This window comes from Triplophysa dalaica, chromosome 14, assembly GCF_015846415.1.
Source record: "Triplophysa dalaica isolate WHDGS20190420 chromosome 14, ASM1584641v1, whole genome shotgun sequence".
In the NCBI taxonomy this organism is placed as follows: Eukaryota; Metazoa; Chordata; class Actinopteri; order Cypriniformes; family Nemacheilidae; genus Triplophysa; species Triplophysa dalaica.
The window spans coordinates 11,033,597-11,051,383 of record NC_079555.1 but is presented as its reverse complement, the minus strand read 5'-3'; the positions used below and the strand labels follow the sequence as shown (position 1 = coordinate 11,051,383).

Sequence of the window (17,787 nt, the reverse complement as noted above, 5' to 3'; positions counted from 1 at the left end):
TTAAAATCGCATATGCTTCCAAAAAAAGAAATGTCAAAGAAGGGAATTTGCAAAGAGAATGTATAATTAAACAAATATTACTTTCTATACAGATATCAGTGCAAACTGTATGTTCAGAAGAAGAAAAGAAACTTTGTCTGTGCATTAGTGAGGTTGTATTAAGCTTAACTAGAGCATCTACTTCCTTTTAGATTTTATTTGTTAAACTGATGATTGTTTTTAATAGAACTATTGCTTTGACATGCAACGTGTTTAATGGATCCTAGAATTGTGTTGGTCCCAGGTGGCGTAGAGGGGGCGGGTGGGAAGACAGTTGCTGGGAGCAGGAGAACAATGTGCTTGGGCTTGCTGGTGGAGAAAATTCCTCTTCAGAGCTCAAAAACGCTTCTGTTGTTGTTCTGCTGGATCACAAGAAACTTGGACATTAAAGGATGGTTTGATGCACAGAGACTAAGACTAGTCTTAGACTAAATACATCTTAGAACTGCCTAAACCCAAAAACAGCTTGCACTGACATATGTGACCCTCGACGACAAAACCAGTCTTAAGGGTAAATTTTTCTCGAAATTTTTGATTTTTACATCACCTGAAAGCTTAAGAAATAAGCTTTCTATTGATATATGGTTTGTTAGGATAGGACACTATCTGGCAGAACAACAACTGTTTACAAAGCTGGTGGGTGCCACAAAATCTAAATAATGAGAAAATTGCCTTTGAAGTTGTTAATCTGAGTCACTTTAGCAGGCCATCCACTCACAAAAATAAAGATTTTATACATTCATGGTAGGAAATTTATAAAATATCTTCATAGAACATGATCTTTACTCAATATCAATGATTTTGGGCAAAAAGAAAAATCAGTAATGTTTCCCCTCGCAATTTATTTTTGGCGATTACTAAAACTGTTCCTGTGCTACTTAAGACTGGTTTTGTTGTCCAGGGTCACAAATATTATAATATATCAGGGACATTATTGGTTTGTCTCAAAATTCACACAAGTAATGTTTTAAGTTTAATATTTTACACTCAAGTAAGGCATGTTTGTAAAAACGACCTAAATGTCTGTCTAGGCCTAGTCCAGGCTTAATCTAATCACTGTCTAGGAAACCACCCCAAAACCTCTGAATTGTTGATGGCATAGAGACATTTAATATTTACATTTAATCATAAGCCAAAGCTTTTATCAAAAGTGAATTTCAAATAAGGAGAAAAGAACAAGTTAAGTTAGGATAGTTACCCCAAAAATATTATTCTGTCACGATTAACTAAACTTTACGTTTTTCCCAAACCTGTACAACTTTCTTTGTTCTGTTGAACACAGTAAACAAAGAGATTTGGAAGATGGTTGTCAGAGGTCCCCAGAACTTTTCTTTTGTGTTAACAGATCAAGAAAATTATACAATAATATCTTCTGCTGTGGTAGTCTGGTGCCTGAGTTGTTAACATTTTTCGAAATATTTTCTTTGGGTTCAACCAAACAAAATATTACACAGGTTTGTAGCAAATTATGCGAGTAATTCATGACAGAATTTTCATTTTTGGTTGAACTGTCACTTTAAATGAACGAAAGTGCAGAAAATCTGTAAGTGCAGTTACTGGTCCCAGTCAGACTAGCATAGTTTTTTATATTTTTCTCAAATCAAATAAATTATAGGACATGTGTTGACTAAAATGACAAGCTGTTTCTTGAAAATAAAAATACGATAAGAATTTGTTCTGAAAATCAAAGCAAACAAAATTATGAAAGGTTCTTTTTTTCTTATGTTTGTCACATGTCCAGCAGATGGCAGCATGGAACCAAAGAAAAAATAACTAAAGGTGCTTTGATTTTTAAAATCGGCCAGCATGTTGTTCACCTCTCATGACTATAAAAAATGAGAGATGTTTCTCCTACCCTTGATGGCTAGTTGCAGCTCTGTCCCTCTGACGGCGGTTCTTAAACCAGTTGCTGACTTGTGTAGCAGTGAGACCAGTGGCTGCTGCTAAATCCCGTTTCTCTCGTGGTGAAGGGTATGGCTTTCTGCAGTACCACTCTCTCAGCACAGTTCGGGACTTCTCCTGGAACCAGACAAAGCAGAAGATGCAACCAAAAGTTCAAGAAGGTAAAATTAATCGTGAGAGATTATAATCAAATCTTAAAAGGGTTAATGTGGGATAAATCCATGGTCAGACGGAATTTCAGTGAGCATTTTAGGTAAAAGCAAAGATTAAAGTGATTGTTCACTCATAAATGTCATAATTTACCTGTTGTTATTTCAAAACTGTATGACTTCCTTCCTTCTGCAGAACACAAAAGAAGATATTTTGAAGAAGGTTTGTAGCCGAACAGCACTGGCCACCATTCACTTCTATTAGGGACAAGTTAACAACATTCTTCAAAATATCTTTTGTGTTCTGCGGAAGAAATAAGCTAAGATTTGAGATGACAAGAGGGTGAGTTTATGATGACAGAATTTTCATTTATGGGTAAGCTATCACTAAGTAAACTGTGTTTGAGAGTAGCGTATTTTGTACCTTGAAGCAATAGCTGGTCTCCTCTCCATCCCAGATTGTACGAGGAAGAGGGAATTTACGTCGGATGCGGTACTTTCCCACAGCACCAAGAGGGCGGCCCCGATGTATTTCAGCCTCCATGTAGTGCGCCCGGAGCCAGAGCTGCTGGAGGAGAGGGTGACTGCGAGGGGAAAACGTGTTCCCCTCCAGCAAGGCGTACACCTCTGCGAAACGGCAGTGGTGGAAGGCGACAGCGGCCCGCGCCTTCAGCATGCTCTCCTGGCACTGCGGCATACCCAGATACATGGAGGAGGATGCGGGAGGCAGCGAGCACAAGAATGAGGTTAAGCGGTCCATACTTCCACTCTGGAGAAGAACTTCACATACACACGCCACCTGCTCTGGAGAAAAGCCTATTGACATGATCGGACCAAGAATGGTGGAATGTCCAATCTGAGTTGGGTTGCAAAAGTTGGAAATAGAAAGACGCTGAAATCCTATGAAGAGATCCAGATGGTAGCTGAGAAAGGTTTCAAGCCAAAGCCAGTGATCATGAGATGGCAAGAGGAAGCTTCTTCTCAGTAGTTTCTTTTATGATTTGATGTTTTTTAAAATGCCTTCTGATAAGATGCGTGTTTGCTGTAGAATCTTTCAGGTGAGGGAGATCTCACAATAGTCCTTATTCGTTCTTTGGGGATGTGTAAGCCAATAAGGGTAGCAGATGAGTGTATCACCTTTTTTGTTTTAGCAGGCTTTACCTTCTCTAGCCACAAAGACCCGCCCAGACAACTCGGTACATGCAGGTAACCGGAGAGCATAGGGGTTATGAAAACACAGAGATGCACCAACACACAGGCGCATGCCTCTAAACCTAAGCCTTGTTTGTATTTGTATCAATTACCTAGGAAAACGTCAGGTGCACAGTAGAGCGTATTTAAATATGTGAAGGCAATCTAATTTCTTAATCAAATCATGGTGCCAGCATTTTGTTAGCAGAATTGGTTTGTACTGACATATATACAGTATATATTTATTCAAGTGTTGGACAAAATAATATGAACACCCGTTTTTGGGGGTTTAATATTAACTGTGGACCAAAAATATTGCGTTTATCTTTTGTTAAAATATGGTGTCTAGGTCGCATGCCAAAACAATTGATAGAGGATTATTACAACATTCCATTAGAGAAGATGTGAAGGAAGATAGTTGGAAGAATGTTTGTAACCAAACATTTCTTGGCCACCAAGAGAGTTTGCTTGTTTTCCAACGTTCTTCAAAATATGTTCTTTTGTGTTCAACAGAACAAAGAAATGTATAAAGCAATTTTCCCTACAATGGTGGTGACCAAGAACTGTTCGGTTACAAACTACAAACATTCTTCCAAATATCCTTCTCTGTGTTCATCAGAAGAAAGAAATGTATACAGATTTGGAACAACTTGAGGGTGAGAAAATTAAGACACAATATTAAAGTAAATATATATTATATATACACTCTGTTTCAGTCACATTGTTTTCAAACCTCTTTTACTGTAGCGACATTTCAGACAAAGATCAGTCAGATATACGTTGTTTATTGCATGTCACAATAAAATGGAATATAAAAAATAAAATAACTATGAGAAATACAAAACACACCTCTATAAAAAGAGATGTTTAAAATAACAAAAAACAAAAGCCTCCCTTTACTAAAAGAATGACAAAAAAAGTCTTTGGTTTAATCAGCTGCATATTTCGTGTACATAAGTGTACTGGATGTCTAAAGTATTAAGAACAAAAAAGAGACGTGATCAGAATAAGGAAAACACTACACACTAAAATATAACATAGTCATCACTACATTCTGGAAAAGAAATAGCAAGACACAATCATTATGTTATACAAACACACATTCCCTTTACTTTCCAAAACAATGTCCAGGTTCTTGAAATGAATATATTTTTGGCAAGTCAATGATACTAGTCCTATGTAACATAAATGTGTGATACAAACTCTTTAATTGAAAAAAATATGAAACGGAAATCATTGACAGATGCTACTCGATGCAAAATGGAGTGTAAAACTTAGGATAGAAAAAGTAACAGCTTTAATGTTGTCATAGAACGACCCCAAAATGATTGATACATGCATTAAATATTGTTTAAAAAATCAAAATAAAAAGACAAAGGGTTTTTTAAAGTTAGATTTGACACGAGCAAACTGAGCTGGGTACCATGATACATGCCAAAATCTCATAAGCTTTTTATGTCAATATGACCCAAAACCTTGGATTAACAATTGAATGGCCTAACCTTTAATAATATATAAATAATAGCACCAAATTTTGTGGGACAAGATAAAGATAAATGCTTCATGAATAAAATGTGCAAAACAAACAGAGCCGTGCTCCGCTTTGAGCAAATGTGGTGGTGACAATAATGAAAATAACCAGAGTCATGTTATGCATACAAGTATTTGTTTGTTTTTTTGTCTGTGTGGTAAATCACATTGGTAGAATTCCACTGGATTAGAATCAAGACAAGAAAAAGACAAATGACAGTCATAGCTATATGTAATTCTACAAATAAAATTATTTAAAATATAAAATAAATCACAAAGAACAAAAGATTCACTGTATATGTACATGCGAGATTGTAGTGTAAGAAGTGTTTTCAACAAGAAAGTAGACACATCTAAGGGTTATGCTTTATAACCTTCAGTTCAGTTATCATGTGGATCCGTTGTTGCATAGAAAACTATTATAGCATTACTTCAATTCCCTTTAAACAAAATCCACATCATCATAGTAATGAGCTGGAATGCTTGGGAGACCTCAGAGGTTTTTTAATGGAAACCAACATCACCTGGCCTTGTCAATACCTCATCTCATATCAATATAAAAAGTATGCCATACACATCATCATTATTCAGAATTTACTCTCTAAAAAAATGTACATATGAAATGACAAAAAGTAAGAGTGCTTTATGTGAATGTATTTAAGTTTTATGAATGATTTCTTAAGAGAGATCAGATTGAAGATCAGAGATTTTTGATTGAAAAACTGTTCATATGCTGTTAATTTGCTTCCAATTTATCAAGGTTCTCCATTAACGGTCCGCACCACCATCTCAACACTTATTAGCAATTCGATATTCTAAGACAGAACACTTTTTGAAAGATCTCCGTTTTATGCAGTGATGTAGTAAATTCAATGCGGTTGCCACGGTCACATGAGGTGTAGGTTCGCTTTTCATTTTCATCTCATCCAAAATGCACCTATGTTTTTTCTGTCCAAGAAGTCAGTTCTGTGATCAAAGAATGCATGCATCTCTATTAAAATATCACTTTCTTATTATTGTTTTAATACAAGTACTGCTCCATGTTTTTTGAACAATAGAAATATAAATTTGAGAAGTTATGCAAAATACGTAAGGCACACAAGATGAGGTTTTATATCCAATTCACTCCCAGATTGAACCATTTTATCAGGTAGTCATATAGGCCTTTTTGACATTTCTCAAGCTCTGCGTTTATCACAATCAGACTGAACATAGAAACACTTTCTAGAGGTGACCATCGGTTACATGTCCTCTGTGACTACTCATAACAGTGCCATTTAAACCTCCATATTAGCATGCCCTTGCTGAATTCTGTTTTCACAAACAAATTCAAAATATATGACAGACAATTATTTGTTCAACAAAGCCTAGGAGGATTTAACAACATCCTAGTTATCAGGTTGAATACTTTCACTGTTTAATCCTCAACCTATGCAATGCTAAGTAGAGAAATTCACGAACCTTTGAGGTTATCAATCTTATCCCATTTCTCTTCATAGCTGATTGCAACTCTTGAAGGCGTGGATTTAACACTGTTCAACTGGCAGGCTGTCAACACGACAGGTAATTACAAACCCAACTCATCATCCACAGGGACAGACTGGAGTTGTGTCAGAATTTTTGAGTCCCCATCCATGTCCTCTACATCATCCAGTTGAGAATGTCTTTCCACATCCTCGCCCGGAGGAGGAGTGCCCAACAGGAGAGACTCTCCACCCGGTAGGACTAACAAAGCGGGGTCTTCCGATATATCCCCTTTCCCACGCATGTCAAATAATGTCAGGCCAGCAGAGGAGGACAGAGGCACCGGGCTCCAGACTGGCTGTGAGAGGTGAGTGCCAGTTGCCACACCACTACAGATTGGACTGAGGGGGAGCATACTATCAGGGCTGAGGGTCTGGTGGGATTGTAGGATGCCTGTAGGGGTGGGAGTGCTAGAGGAGTCTGGAGTGTTAGGAGAAGCTCCTGGGGTGGGGTTGGCAATGGTCCCTGGCTCAGGGCTGCAATAGAGTGTAGAGGAACCAATAAATCCCAAAGGAGATGACTGTAGTGAATTTGAAGTTTGAGCAGTGAATGAAGGCACTGGTAGATTTTCAAGTGGGTGTACGTTAGAGGTTAGATCAATGGCGCTTGAAACTATGTTTTCTGGGACGGACTTGACAGGCATGGTAGTGAACTGGATTCCAGTTGGGATAGTAAGGATGAGTTTACCATTCTGAAGACTTAGAATGGGGCTGCCTCCTAATCCACCTGCTAATAGGAGATTGCCTGAAATCAGAATTAAAAAATCTTGTTAAAAAAAAATCTAAATTGTAAATCAACCCAAACAGTATGTTACTATCAACTGCCTTACCTGGAGAAGCTGAAGGCAGTTGGATAACGCCTGAATTCAGCAGCTGAACACCAGGGATGGAAGCAGTAGGGACACTCTGAGGAGGACCTATTGGGCTAAGACGTATTGGCCCCTGGGCAACACCTAATCCTGCACCAGACCCAGATGTCAGAATCTGGAACGCGCCTCCTGAGGATGGGATTGAAAGAGACGGTGCCCCTGGGACCACCTGAGGGAAAGAGAAAGTTCCAGTGGGCGTTCCTGCAATGGATGTCACAGGCATAAACTGAGGCAGTGAAAGGGGGACCAGCTGAGGCTGGCCTGTGTCTTTGGGGTGGGAAACAGGCACAACTTGAGTTGGAGAGGAGATGGGAATCACCTGTGTTCCCATAGAGGTCTGTGAGATTGTGGTTGAAGTAATCTCGTCTCCTAGCTGACCCGCAAGTCCGTGTTCAAGTTGGCTATCAGTCAGTTGGGAGAGGGATAAAGCTGTACTGGTGCTTAGTGTGTTGGAGCCGTTTGGGGGCTGAGCTTGAGCAAGTCTGGGACCAATCTGCAAGGTCGGTGTTGGAAATTGAGGAATGGGAGATTGGGGTAGCTGTGGATTGAGAGGGGAGACTGGTACAAGTTGTGGACATGAAGACAGGGTGGCCCCAGGTTGATGTTGCATTAGTTGGGACACTGGAATGCCTTGTATAGATGGCACAACCTGGGGTAAAGACAGCACCTGAGGGCTGGAGCTGCAGGAGGGGGCCAGGGCATCAGTCTTTGCAAATACAACAATCTCTGGTGGTTGTGTGGGATGTAGTGGCACCAAGGGACTAGAAATGACTGAATTTGCACAGCCAGCTGTTGACGTAGAAACACTATTTTGGGTCAAGACCACTGAAGGAAAAGACATTGAAGAGATAACCGAAGTGGAGATGGTGGACGTGGACATAGAGTTTGTAGGCACGGACTGGGTATTGTCTAGATTCTTTAAGGCCTCCGGAAGAGAGATGAAATCCAGTGGTGAAACACTGCTGCTGGCTGTTTTTGCCTCTTCACTGATAGAGAGAGGTATTGTGTTTGTTAAACTGGCATATGGACTCAGCACCATATTGGGTAGGCTGCTTTGGACATCCATGTCATTGAACCTACGTTCATCTTTGGTTATCATTTGTGCCCCGTTAAGTAGCAATGGTGCGTTTGCTGTAACAGGACTAAGAGTGACGGTGTGACCATCGCTTAGTGTCAACCCATTGATGATGACCCCGGTTCCTGCCCCTGAGAGTAAAGGGCTCCCATTGAGCAGCAGTGGGTGAGAACTTGTGAGGAATCCCCCTGTGCTATTGAGAATAAGCTGACCACCAGTATTGCCAGGAGCTCCGGTGAAAGATAAAAGAGGTACTGTGGAGCTGCCTGTCTCTTGAGCAGATTTGTCAGTAATGTCTTCCAGATCTCCTTTGCTTGCTTCATCTTCTGTGCTGTGGTTCCCATCAGATTCACTGGAAGAAGAAACAAACATTACATTTCATCAGATAGTCCTAAAAACCCACCTTGGGTGCCTATTATTTATTCACAATCCCTAAAAATTCTTTCTTCATATTCTTAGTTAAAAGAAAGCTTAGGTTAATAACAAACTAGACCAAGTAAAGCACAATGCCTGACAAAAGGCTGGTGAATATTTTAGATCAGCAAACACTAATCACTACATTCAGATAAAAAAGTTTACAACATACATGAGGTAATGGGGAACAAAACAGCTTATAACAAATGAATGGTTGGCTACTAGCAAGAAGCCTTTTCGGTTGTTCAAATGAATAAAATGTGCTGCACGAGCCATATAAATATATGTGGCATATGTGGATGGAAACTTGCACTTTATTCAATTGACCAGAGGTGAAATGACCCTGGACTGAACCCGGTTTCTCTAATATAATTGAGTTTTGGTTACTTTGCCACTGTCACTGGCTTGCTTAGTTGGGGTTTAAATGACATTTAATATTCAGTTAAACTACTGGTATCACTTTACTGACCCTATTGGATACAAACAACTGATTTGAGTAAATGCTAATTATTATAATTCACAATAGCATTATGGTCACAATATTTACTTTTTTAATAAATAAGAAACAATATGTTTATTCAAAATGTATTTTTGAAAAGAAAAAAAAAAAAAGTTACTAAGATCCTTGTTTCGTTTCAAATATTTCAACATATTCAGTTGTTCCTGTACGTATCCAAAAAAAGTAACTCCATTTTTCAACTAAAACCATCTCCTGAGATGAATAAAGCATCTATCCACTCATAAAATTCAAGTTGAGATTAAGTGCAAATCAACGCATTTAAAATAGGGCTGTCACAATATCAGTTTTTGATTTTATTGTTATCATGGCCGAAAGAATTCACAGTAACTGTGTATTCCTGTCATCTTTTTTTTAACAAATATATCACATAAAATTCACCTTTAGTTTTGTTTGTAGTGCGTTTTCTCCTTTTTTGAAACAAATCACACTTAAGATTCAAGTGTAAGGATTAAATAACTTGAAACTATTGTGTGTCTTAAAGTTTTTTTGTTGAAAAAACTGTTTTATTGCTGTTTTATTGTTTCTTAAAATCTAAAGTATTTGTGATCTTAAATCATTTGCATTTTAAAGATACGTTTTATTTCTTTCTGTCAATCATTTTATGTAAAGCACTTTGAATTGCCCTTGTGTATGAAATGTGCTATATAAATAAACTTGCATTGCCTTGCCTAAAGTGATAGTTCACCAAAAAATACAAATTCTGTCATCATTTACCCACCCTCATGTCATTTTTTAAACCTGTATGACTTCTTTCTTCCGCAGAACACACAAGAAGATATTTTGAAAAAGGTTGTCAACTGGACCCCTTTTACTTGCATTGGTTTTGTGTCCATAAAATATTGGTCATAAGGGTCCCATGCTGTTCAGATACCAACTTTGTTCAAAATATATTCTTTTGTGTTCTGCGGAAGAAAGTCATAAAGGTTTGAAATGAAACGAGGTGAAATGATGAAATGATGACCGAATTGGCACTTTTGGGTGAACTGTCACTGTAAGGCAAACCATTTAATGGGTGATGAATTGTTTATATTATTATATGTATATAATTAACATATATTATTGATAATCGTGGGTTTCAATACCACAGTTTTTCTTAATACCAGTATATTGTGACAACCCTAATTTGGAACCCTGGAACATATGGTGTTTGTTTATATGAACATTTAAACCAAAATGTATTTAAAACAATTCGCAAGATATCAAATCTAAAATAAAAAATACTTGAATTTGTGAGAACTAAAATGACTTTCCTTGCCTTTTTTATTTTTCATACTTATTAGGCTTTAGTTTTAAAAAAGCATCTAATTTCTTCATTTTGGAGAAGAATTTATCAAATTTAATAAAAGATTACTGTATATTTGTATGTCTTTTTTCATTAAGTCTCACCATGGTGGTTTAACTGCTCACGATCTACAGAGATAGACATTGTGGTGCAGTATTTCAGGAAACTGGAGCCACTCCTGTCTTCCCTATCTCACATTTCACAACAAAGCAACATGCTTTCTGAGACCTTGTCATTTGAAATTGTCGAACACTTCATCATACCGGGAACAATAATGGTGACAGACAACACATATTTGTAAACTTTCTTTCTCATATGTATGACCTCACACACACAAACACAAAATGTCCCGGGTAATTTAGCATCCCTGTGAAACAGGACAAGTGTAACACTGTAAAAATATATAATATTGTAGCACGCAAGGCCTTATGGTGGCACAATAAGAAACAATGTTACATTCGATGTGAAACAATGTAACAGTCCGAATGACCCTGTTTACTTCTCTTGTCAAGCTTTATTTTGCTTCAATTTTGTTTACAACCCCTCCCTCATTGTAAACCACACATATTTGCTAAACAATAGAGATTTGTTTGTTTATTTGCTCTGGAATGTTTCTCCGAGGCCTGCGAAAAATATATTCCTACTGTCAATATGATCGAAATTCAGTGCATTTACCTTTTGCTGTTGGTACCGGACGGGGTTCGGTCTCTCTGTCGGCGATTCTTAAACCAGTTGCTCACTTGAGTCAAAGAAAGTCCGGTGGCTTTGGCTAAATTCTTCTTCTCGTCCGGAGTGGGATACCTGTTGATCTTGTAGCAATCCTTCAGAGCGTTCCGCGACTTCTCCTTGAAGCAGTACACCGTCTCCTCTCCGTCCCAAATGGTTTTTGGCAGAGGGAACTTTTTTCGGAGTCGATATTTGTCCACGGCGCCTAAACTGCGACCCCGGGACCTCTCAGCCTCCTTGTAGCGCGCTTTTAAGTAGAGGTCTTGAAGGAACCCATGGTTACTCGGGTGAAAGTCGTGACCGTCCAGTATGGCATACAACTCTTTGAACTCGTCCCTGTGAAAAGCCACCAAAGCCTGGGCCTTCAGCAGGGTCTCGTTGCCACGTAGCATTTCGGCCGAAGGAGGGATGGTGGAGAGAAATCTCCACAGGCGATCCACATTGCCCGCTTGCAGGAGCGCCTCGCACAGACACGCGACTTGATCGGTGGAAAAGCTGAGCGCCGAGTTCTGGAAGCTTTGCAGCAATTGTTCCGAAACTTCGTCCGGGTCCGTCTCCTCTTTAACTTTGGCTTCATCTTCCGTGGACTCCTTTGCACCGTTTTCCGTTTGTTCTGTGGACTCCAAAGACAAGGAAGCCATTTTTATTTTAACTTTTTTCCTTTAAGTTCCTCCTCCCTCCCCTTCTTTCTCTCTCTCCCATTCTCCCCGTAGGCGAGTGCCTGCTACAGACTGAGGCGTCACGCCCCTGGATTTCGTCAACCTCCCCCATCTAAACATCCACCGCAGGCCTGCTGCATACAGTATCAATCTTACAGCTTTACGAGTATTTAAAAATCACACTCTTTACATTGAGAAGCATACAATAAAAGCCCTTCATTGTTTATTATGTATGCATACACATAATTTAATACACACTTGCTTTAATTGTATGAGCAAATTACAGAAATATATATATTTTTGACGCTATTCTCTTTTCACCCCATCCAGAAACATATGCATAATGCATTTGTAATGACTCGCGTCAGTTTATACATAGGCTTGCGGTTCAAGAGGCATTTTGTGCTCATATTAGTTATTCATTTTGCCTTGAAACTTTTCTTAACGCGTCAAAAGATTATATTTTGACATATTTGAGCTGGTGTTTGATATTTTTATTAAATATTTGATTGTAGTAAGGCCTATTTTAGTTTGTCGACGAGATAATTCAATTAAAAAGTGAAAAAATAGATAGAAAAGTGCAAAAAATAAATAGAGATTAAAAGTGTGTTTGTTCGTGATTACTTGGAGTGCCAAATAAAGTACATGTGTGCCCTGGATCACAAAACCAGTCTTAAGTAGCACGGACTTTTTTTAGTAAAAGCCAAAAATAAATCATATACATTTTTAGGATATTAAGTAAAGATCATGTTCCATGAAGGCATTTTCAAAATTTTCTACCCTTAATGCTTAAAAACGTTTTTCTCAATGTTTAGATTTTTTAGCACCCTACAGAGTTGTAACGTCTGTATCTCCACCATATATTATCCTATCCCTGACAACTCATACAGCAACAGAAAGCTTAATTATTCAGCTTTCAGATGATGTAAAAATGTCAATTTCGAAAAATGAAGAAAACGTAGTATTATTGCGTCTATGCGATGCGTCCTCACTCATATACCAGTGAAAAAGTGTTTTAATGAAATCTAAGCATGCAGAAAGCTTTCGTTTAAAATTAAAGTTAAAAAGTAACCATTAGTCAATGGAAAGTCTTTGTGATCATAGGTGCACCAGTGTGTGTGTGTGTGTGTGTGTGTGTGTGTGTGTGTGTGTGTGTGTGTGTGTGTGTTGTAGAATTTTGCATGCTTGATGGACAGGGAGAACAAGGGATTTAATGTGAAAGAGGACACGCACACCTGGAATCAAAAAGACAGAATGAGACGAGACAGAGTTCAGTACCTCCATGTCATTCCTTTGCAAGTATGTAAACTGAGTTTTCAGGAAAGCAGGCTGTATCCTACCACCCCCATCCCGCAACTTTAAGTCGTGTAGTCTAGTCCATTACCCCTCACCCTTTTATCTTCGGCTTTGTGCGTGCGCACACTTGCCTTTGAAAACAGTATATCATCTTAGTTAAGTGATCGAACAGAAATGTTTTTCCAAGCTTTTTTCCCTCAGTTTAACAACCTGATAATGTGACGCAAAAATATAAAGTCAATGATTGCTTTGAGAAGCATAACCTAATATTTGCTTTTAGATTTTACTTACATTACATAAAAATATAAATATTCGAGTAGATGAGTCTGCGTGTAGAGTAAATGCTGGAGTATTTAGTTTAATTCGTGCGTTTCTAAACCTCTAGCACCATCGTGTGGTACACATTCAGAAATGCAGGCACGAGTAGTTTGGGAGCGGCCCGTTCCAACAACGCAAACAGTGATTGGATAATAAACGTGTCACTAAATAATCTGATTGGAAGGTGTAGTTTTCTCCCGCCCGCAAAAAGATGAAAAGCGGATTCTTATTGGTTGACCTTAAGGTCCCGCCCAACAGCCAGTTTCTATTGGATCAGATGCGAATATGGGTGGGCAGAATCTTCCAGAATCTGCTGGTGGGGTTTGACACGGAAGTTGTTTTTTTTCCCCCGATCTTTTCGGGCTTTATTCTGAACGCGGACCCTGAAAATAGCGGATCACATTAAACCGACGAATGCTTAATGCGCAAACATCTGACTGAACTGAGTAAAGAATTGAATAAAGTGAAAGTCTTCTCACGTGAGTTCATCTTACTATCGATAAGTCTTAGCAACCAGATATATATTAAACCTTAAGTGAATTGTAACGTTATATTTCTGTATTCAGATATAAGACAATATTACATATGTATGCTGTTGTCTAAATACACCAATTTCAACATTTGATTTTTAGCTGTTTGACTAGAGTCATAGTTTGATCAGCCGCTTTGCTTAGTAACGGAAAGATGGAGGCGAGCGTCACAGTCATCACCAACCCGACCGTCTCCGTGCGGGTCACGAGCACCGTCAGCTCATTTGAGTCCAACCGGAGGTTCAACCGAGGCATCACGATCGCTGAGTTTAAGGTGAGAGGATTCTTCATGTGTCACCACTGTGATTCAGCCAAATAGGTTTTACATAAGTGCCACAAGTAACGTGTGCTGATTTTAAGATCCATATCCATAAGCACACTGTCATACTCTTGTCTTGCATCTGAAATTCCAAGTTGCAAAATTCAGTGCGATCAAACAATAAATGCAGAATACAGATGCATTGTGTACAGTGCAGAAATATTTGAGACTTTTGTGTGGCATGGATAAGGTGGTAGTCATAACAGGTTTTGAGCATGTTTTCTTAAGCTAAGACTAAATGCAGATGCATTTCAGTATAACAATTGTTTTTTTGGCAGTTGTGATTTTCTGATCTGACACTTGTAATGCGTTTTTCTTCTAAAGAGTAAACTGGAGCTGATTGTGGGTACCCCAGCAGCCTATATGGATCTTGACCTCTACAATGCTTCAGACAGGTTTTTACAGAAGCTTGAGAACAATGACGCCCTGCTTGGATCCTATCCTGTAGATGATGACTGCAGAATACACGTGGGTTCCGTATGATGCTTTTCGACACACGGAGCAAACAATGCAGCAAAATAAGAACATTCTAATTGGAATACATTCTTCGGTCAAGATGTAAACGTAACATGAAGATGGATATTTAATTTGTTTTATTTGCAGGTGACAGACTGCAGTGGAACACAAAGTGGGGAGTTCACCGATGTATCCAAAGTGGATAAATTTGAGATTTCGGATGACGCCTACGAAAAAAGATCAGGTACATACAACAACATACAGGGATGCCAACTTGTCACCTTTGGCGAAATTCGCCATTATTGTGATTCTGGTAGATCCAATGAGTTTTTGAAAACGGTTTTTGGACGAGGTCGCGGTTAATGAAATTATGAGAATAATTTCCAGATGTTTTGGTGACAATGTCAAATCACTAGACAGTTTGCGATCCATCCATCCATCCATCTATCTGCATTGTAGGTCTTGAACCTTTGTAGGTCTTGTATCATTATCACCCCGATGAGTTAGATTAGATTAGATTCAACTTTATTGTCATTACACATATACAAGTACAGTGTAACGAAATGTAGTTTAGGTCTAACCAGAAGTGCAATTAGCAATTAGCAAGTTAGCATCCCTGGACATGTTTATGACTTTTTTTACCTAACAGCAATGTTTATGATATTTTTTAACCTAACAGCAACTTTAATTAGAGTGATATTGTGACCATTTATACAAGAATACATTCTTTGACAGTGTGGAGATTAAATTGACCTGAAATGGATAAAACAGTTCCTTCAAAGTGAAATATAAAATATAATTTGTTTGTTAGTGTCAACACAAAATTCAGCATAACTTTAATAGCCCAACATTGTCTTTTACCAAGAGCAGTGTCACTGTGCACTACAAAATGTTAGAAAAGCAAAGGTCTTATTCCAGTTTTTCTTGTCAGATTCGGTGCGGAACTTCAAGAAGAATATGAAGTTGGGTCGATTTAATGAGGAAAACATGGCTTTGCAAGAAGAGACTCTGGCTAAGAAAGAAGAGGAAGAGAAGGCAGCCGCTGAAGCCATTGCGATTGGTAATCGCTGTAAAATTCAAATTGCCGGGCAACCCACCAAGATTGGCACTGTTATGTATGTTGGTAAGTTTTCATTTTCTCATTTTCATACCACACCTCTCAGATTAAAGCTTTTTTTGCTGATTGCATGACCTGATTTAGAGGCCATCCACACAGGGATGTGCTTCGCAGTAATGTGTATCAGCATTTCATCCAGACGATCCGGCGTTTTGGGAGCCTGTAACCGCTATAATCACATCCACTGCTCTGTTTTACCACACAGATCTGAATGATATGACATTGAGAATATTTATTTTAAATATAAACCACATTTGGTAGTGTGCACAACAATACACCATATTGCCCTGTCGTTACTTGGGGTCTGATTTATTGCATTGTTTACAGGTACAACAGATTTCAAGCCAGGCTGTTGGGTAGGTGTGAAATATGATGAGCCGCTTGGGAAGAATAATGGAACGTAAGTTTAACTAGTTATTTTTGCTTATGCATAGGACCAGCATGTCTCGGATGACTAATGTCAACCTTCCATGAATGTTTTTAGAATATCTAACTAATGCTTCATATACAACTGTTTGTCTTGATTTAGTGTGAATGGCAAACAATACTTTGAGTGTCAACCGAAATATGGCGCCTTCGTGAAGCCGCTCTCAGTATGCGTGGGAGACTTCCCTGAAGAGGACTATGGTTTGGATGAGATGTAAGACTCACCCGTCAGTCAAGGCTTTGAAGAAAAGAACCTCGTTCTTTAAGAAGTTTGACTCCATGCAGTGAGAAATTGCTGCAGAAGTTAAAGGGTTTACTTTGTCAATGCAGTTTTATTTTACGCCGGTCTGGAAGAGATCGGCAATGTAATACCTTTAAGTTCCTGAAGTCAAATTCAAGCAATGATATGAAACAACCTGCTGGTATGGTGACTGGAAGTTACTAGCGAAATGTTAAAAAAATTAATCTGAATAATGGACCAATATCAGCTAGATTAAAAAAAACAGTAGGGTTCTTTGAAGCATTCACTGAATTTTGATTGTAAATTAAAAAATTTCAGCCTCATTTTACTTTAAACAAAACCGATTAACCGAAACAACCGAAACTGTTCTTCACATTCTGTACACACCGTATCTTGTTAACATCATCTTTGAACTAATGACAACTACAGTTATACACTAAAGCTAATGTAATACACTTCTGCATAAAGTCTATAACATTCTCATCCATCATTATTATGACCGTGTTTAGGGTCTCACTCGTATAATTTGTTAGACATGTTTGCTGTTAGCACAGAGTCATGTAAATGGAGAATGTTGTGGCCTCAGTTTTTCTTAGTTTTGTATTTTCAGTGTGAACGACCCTTGCTGGTGAACACAGGCACATTAGCATTTTGATGCATGTCGAGTTCATGTTCAGCAAAAACTGTCTGTTTTAAATAAATAAATGTGCCAACTTTGGACATCTCTTGAACTGCCTTAATTTGCAGCAAAACATGCTGACCATATTGCACTGAAAGACACAGTACATACCTTGACTTTACATGCATTGTGTTTTGGTTACATTTTATTTGCTCTCTCATCTCTGTGATTTTTCCCATAAACATGGTCGGCTTTTTTAAATGAATTACATTCTTTCTGTTTTTCGAGTTTGCCTTTGCAAAACGAAAGACAAAATAAAAAAAAAGTTTGTTTCGCTTGTGCCTAATAAAAACATGATGTGGTCACTGGCTGGCGAGCAGTTTCTGAAGAATACACACTTGACACCACCGAAACTGATCATTACGTCGACTTTTGTCGCCATACCCCTTATAACAGCTGGATACGAATGTTAAATTTCTTGTAACACATTTTTCCGGTTAAAGAATATTTGAAGCCGTAACTCATTGAGTTTTCTTCGTCACATCACTGTTTGGTAATGCTGGACTTGCTTCTTTCATAATTTAAA

General features: G+C 38.4%; 3 protein-coding genes and 1 long non-coding RNA gene across 5 annotated transcripts; 2 read left to right on the top strand and 2 right to left on the bottom strand.

The window, feature by feature from the left end:
- Positions 1-212: 212 nt before the first annotated feature.
- Positions 213-3,733, bottom strand: six9 (SIX homeobox 9). Of its 2 annotated transcripts, none has more exons than XM_056766582.1 (3): positions 2,515-3,733; positions 1,895-2,058; positions 213-401 (listed from the first exon to the last, which is right to left on the bottom strand). In XM_056766582.1, the coding sequence occupies exons 1-3, from the start codon at positions 2,914-2,916 to the stop codon at positions 263-265; spliced, it is 705 nt and encodes a 234-aa protein (XP_056622560.1). In that variant the 5' UTR covers positions 2,917-3,733; the 3' UTR covers positions 213-262. The 2 variants fall into 2 exon arrangements, with proteins under 2 accessions (XP_056622560.1, XP_056622561.1); XM_056766583.1 differs by having other exon boundaries at positions 213-398.
- On the top strand, positions 1,415-2,676 carry LOC130435760 (uncharacterized). Its single transcript, XR_008908844.1, has 3 exons — positions 1,415-1,818; positions 1,908-2,102; positions 2,549-2,676. It is a non-coding gene; the product is annotated as an uncharacterized LOC130435760 (long non-coding RNA).
- A 1,216-nt stretch (positions 3,734-4,949) lies between the features above and the next one.
- Positions 4,950-11,991, bottom strand: six5 (SIX homeobox 5). Its single transcript, XM_056766703.1, has 3 exons — positions 11,170-11,991; positions 7,165-8,630; positions 4,950-7,079 (listed from the first exon to the last, which is right to left on the bottom strand). Exons 1-3 carry the CDS (start codon positions 11,859-11,861, stop codon positions 6,379-6,381), a joined length of 2,859 nt encoding a protein of 952 aa, XP_056622681.1. The 5' UTR covers positions 11,862-11,991; the 3' UTR covers positions 4,950-6,378.
- Positions 11,992-13,789: 1,798 nt separating this feature from the next.
- Positions 13,790-17,569, top strand: tbcb (tubulin folding cofactor B). Its single transcript, XM_056765487.1, has 7 exons — positions 13,790-13,972; positions 14,126-14,297; positions 14,667-14,810; positions 14,946-15,042; positions 15,730-15,921; positions 16,243-16,315; positions 16,445-17,569. The coding sequence occupies exons 2-7, from the start codon at positions 14,178-14,180 to the stop codon at positions 16,557-16,559; spliced, it is 741 nt and encodes a 246-aa protein (XP_056621465.1). The 5' UTR covers positions 13,790-13,972; positions 14,126-14,177; the 3' UTR covers positions 16,560-17,569.
- The last annotated feature ends 218 nt before the right edge of the window (positions 17,570-17,787 follow it).

Bases quoted from the DNA above. Each gene is read 5' to 3' on its own strand.
- six9 (XM_056766582.1), bottom strand. From the start codon at position 2,916: ATGTCAATAGGCTTTTCTCCAGAGCAGGTGGCGTGTGTATGTGAAGTT. The intron at 2,059-2,514 runs GTACAAAATACG...GTCTGGTTCCAG, and splicing joins AGACCAGCTATTGCTTCAAG to GAGAAGTCCCGAACTGTGCT. The intron at 402-1,894 runs GTAGGAGAAACA...CTTGTGATCCAG, and splicing joins GCTGCAACTAGCCATCAAGG to CAGAACAACAACAGAAGCGT.
- tbcb (XM_056765487.1), top strand. From the start codon at position 14,178: ATGGAGGCGAGCGTCACAGTCATCACCAACCCGACCGTCTCCGTGCGG. The intron at 14,811-14,945 runs GTGGGTTCCGTA...TTTTATTTGCAG, and splicing joins ATGATGACTGCAGAATACAC to GTGACAGACTGCAGTGGAAC. The intron at 15,043-15,729 runs GTACATACAACA...TTTTCTTGTCAG, and splicing joins CGCCTACGAAAAAAGATCAG to ATTCGGTGCGGAACTTCAAG.
- six5 (XM_056766703.1), bottom strand. From the start codon at position 11,861: ATGGCTTCCTTGTCTTTGGAGTCCACAGAACAAACGGAAAACGGTGCA. The intron at 8,631-11,169 runs GTAAATGCACTG...TTCTTCTTCCAG, and splicing joins TCCGGTACCAACAGCAAAAG to TGAATCTGATGGGAACCACA. The intron at 7,080-7,164 runs GTAAGGCAGTTG...TTCTGATTTCAG, and splicing joins ACTGCCTTCAGCTTCTCCAG to GCAATCTCCTATTAGCAGGT.